This window comes from Peromyscus maniculatus, chromosome 8 (assembly GCF_049852395.1).
Source record: "Peromyscus maniculatus bairdii isolate BWxNUB_F1_BW_parent chromosome 8, HU_Pman_BW_mat_3.1, whole genome shotgun sequence".
Lineage (NCBI taxonomy): Eukaryota > Metazoa > Chordata > Mammalia > Rodentia > Cricetidae > Peromyscus > Peromyscus maniculatus.
In genome coordinates this window covers 59,867,484-59,869,349 of record NC_134859.1, presented here as the reverse complement: position 1 = coordinate 59,869,349, position 1,866 = coordinate 59,867,484, and the positions used below count along the sequence as shown (strand labels likewise).

The window sequence follows — 1,866 nt, the reverse complement described above, 5'->3', positions numbered from 1 at the left end:
TGCTCTTCTCCATCCTCCTCAAACTCTTTATACCTATTTTGAGTTAATGAGAACTTTCTTATTACTCTTTTATCTTATGTTGCTATTACCCCTATGGTGTACTTTCTAGTACCTCATATAATCATGTATTCACTGAACCAGTGAGAGATGCTAGTCAGTTGCCATATACTGATACAAATGTAATAGATACAGTATTGAAATACTTGTATACCATGTTGTTAACTAGCCTTTCAGCCAGCCCTTTCCCCAGCTTGCTCTGGCTCTCTCCCTGATCTAGGATCTAAAAGGTTGATTATTTATTCATTAGGAGCCTTCAGAAGACTGGCCAACTCTAGGCAGATACCCATTTTAATACATAGGTGTTCTGCATATACCATACTAGCACCCTGTAGGTACAATTGATTGCATGTTCATTTGTGCTACTCTTTCACTATTTGTAATATCTAACTCTTCCTTCCACTGCCCCAGCTCTCAGCAGTGGACTATGGAGCCAGGTGCCTGGGAAAACAGGACAACTGTCACTGAATTCATCCTTCTTGGCCTAACAGGAAATGTAAGGCTACAACTTGTCCTTTTTGTTGTCTTCTTCTTTGCCTATATTGTCACAGTTGGGGGTAACTTTAGCATCTTGGCTGCCATCTTTGTGGAACCCAAACTCCACACTCCTATGTACTACTTCCTGGGGAATCTATCTCTGTTGGACATCGGTTGCATCACTGTCACTGTTCCTCCAATGCTGGCCTGTCTCCTGGCTCACCAATGCATAGTTCCCTACACTGCCTGCATTTCACAGCTCTTCTTCTTCCACCTACTGGCAGGCGTTGACTGTCATCTCTTGACAGCCATGGCCTATGACCGCTACCTGGCCATCTGCCAGCCCCTCACCTATAGCACCCGTATGAGCCGTGAAGTACAGGGCACACTGGTGGGCATTTGCTGTACCATCTCCTTCATTAATGCTCTGACTCATACAGTGGCTGTGTCAGTGCTGGACTTCTGTGGCCCTAATGTGGTCAACCACTTCTACTGTGACGTACCACCCCTTTTCCAGCTCTCCTGCTCCAGCATCTACCTCAATGGGCAGCTGCTTTTCGTTGGAGCCACTTTCATGGGAGTGGTCCCCATGATCCTTATCTCAGTGTCTTATGCCCACGTGGCAGCTGCAGTACTAAGGATCCGCTCTGCAGAGGGGAGAAAGAAAGCATTTTCCACGTGTGGCTCCCACCTCACTGTGGTCTGTATCTTTTATGGAACTGGCTTCTTTAGTTACATGCGTCTAGGTTCTGTCTCAGCCTCAGACAAGGACAAGGGCATTGGGATCTTCAATACTATCCTCAATCCCATGCTTAACCCGGTTATCTACAGCCTTCGGAACCCAGATGTACAAGGTGCTCTGAAGAGGGTGCTGACAGGAAAGAGGCATCCGGTGTGAGAAGACAGGACAAGGCTATTTAAACATCCTGCCCTTCCTGCATATGTTACTGGCATTCTCATCCTGGATGCTCAATATACTCAGTTGGAGGAAATCTTCAGAGTTGGGTGTAAAGTTGGGAAGAAATTAGACAATAGAGATTAAGGTAGAATATAGTTTGGACTGGGACAAAGTTAGATAAAAGATTATGTAAGTTATTGCTAGAAATTATGTTAAATACAGAGGGAAGAAAATTATAACATAAATCATGAAACAGGAGGTGAACTATTTTGTGCATTTTTTAATCTTTATTTTTTCCATCACAGGCAATTTATTTTGTTCTATTCATTCACAGTTAATACAGAAAATACTTGGAAATATTTCCATATAATGTTTGACACAGAAATCATCAAATAGAAGTATACAATGTTGACAGGAGGCAGTACATTTATAAT

The 1,866-nt window shown here is 43.1% G+C and overlaps 1 protein-coding gene across 1 annotated transcript; it reads left to right on the top strand.

Moving 5' to 3' along the window:
* The first annotated feature begins 472 nt into the window (after positions 1-472).
* LOC102925872 (olfactory receptor 3A10) lies at positions 473-1,432 on the top strand. The gene has a single exon (XM_006977362.2). The coding sequence runs from the start codon at positions 485-487 to the stop codon at positions 1,430-1,432; it is 948 nt and encodes a 315-aa protein (XP_006977424.1). The 5' UTR covers positions 473-484.
* Positions 1,433-1,866: the final 434 nt, after the last annotated feature.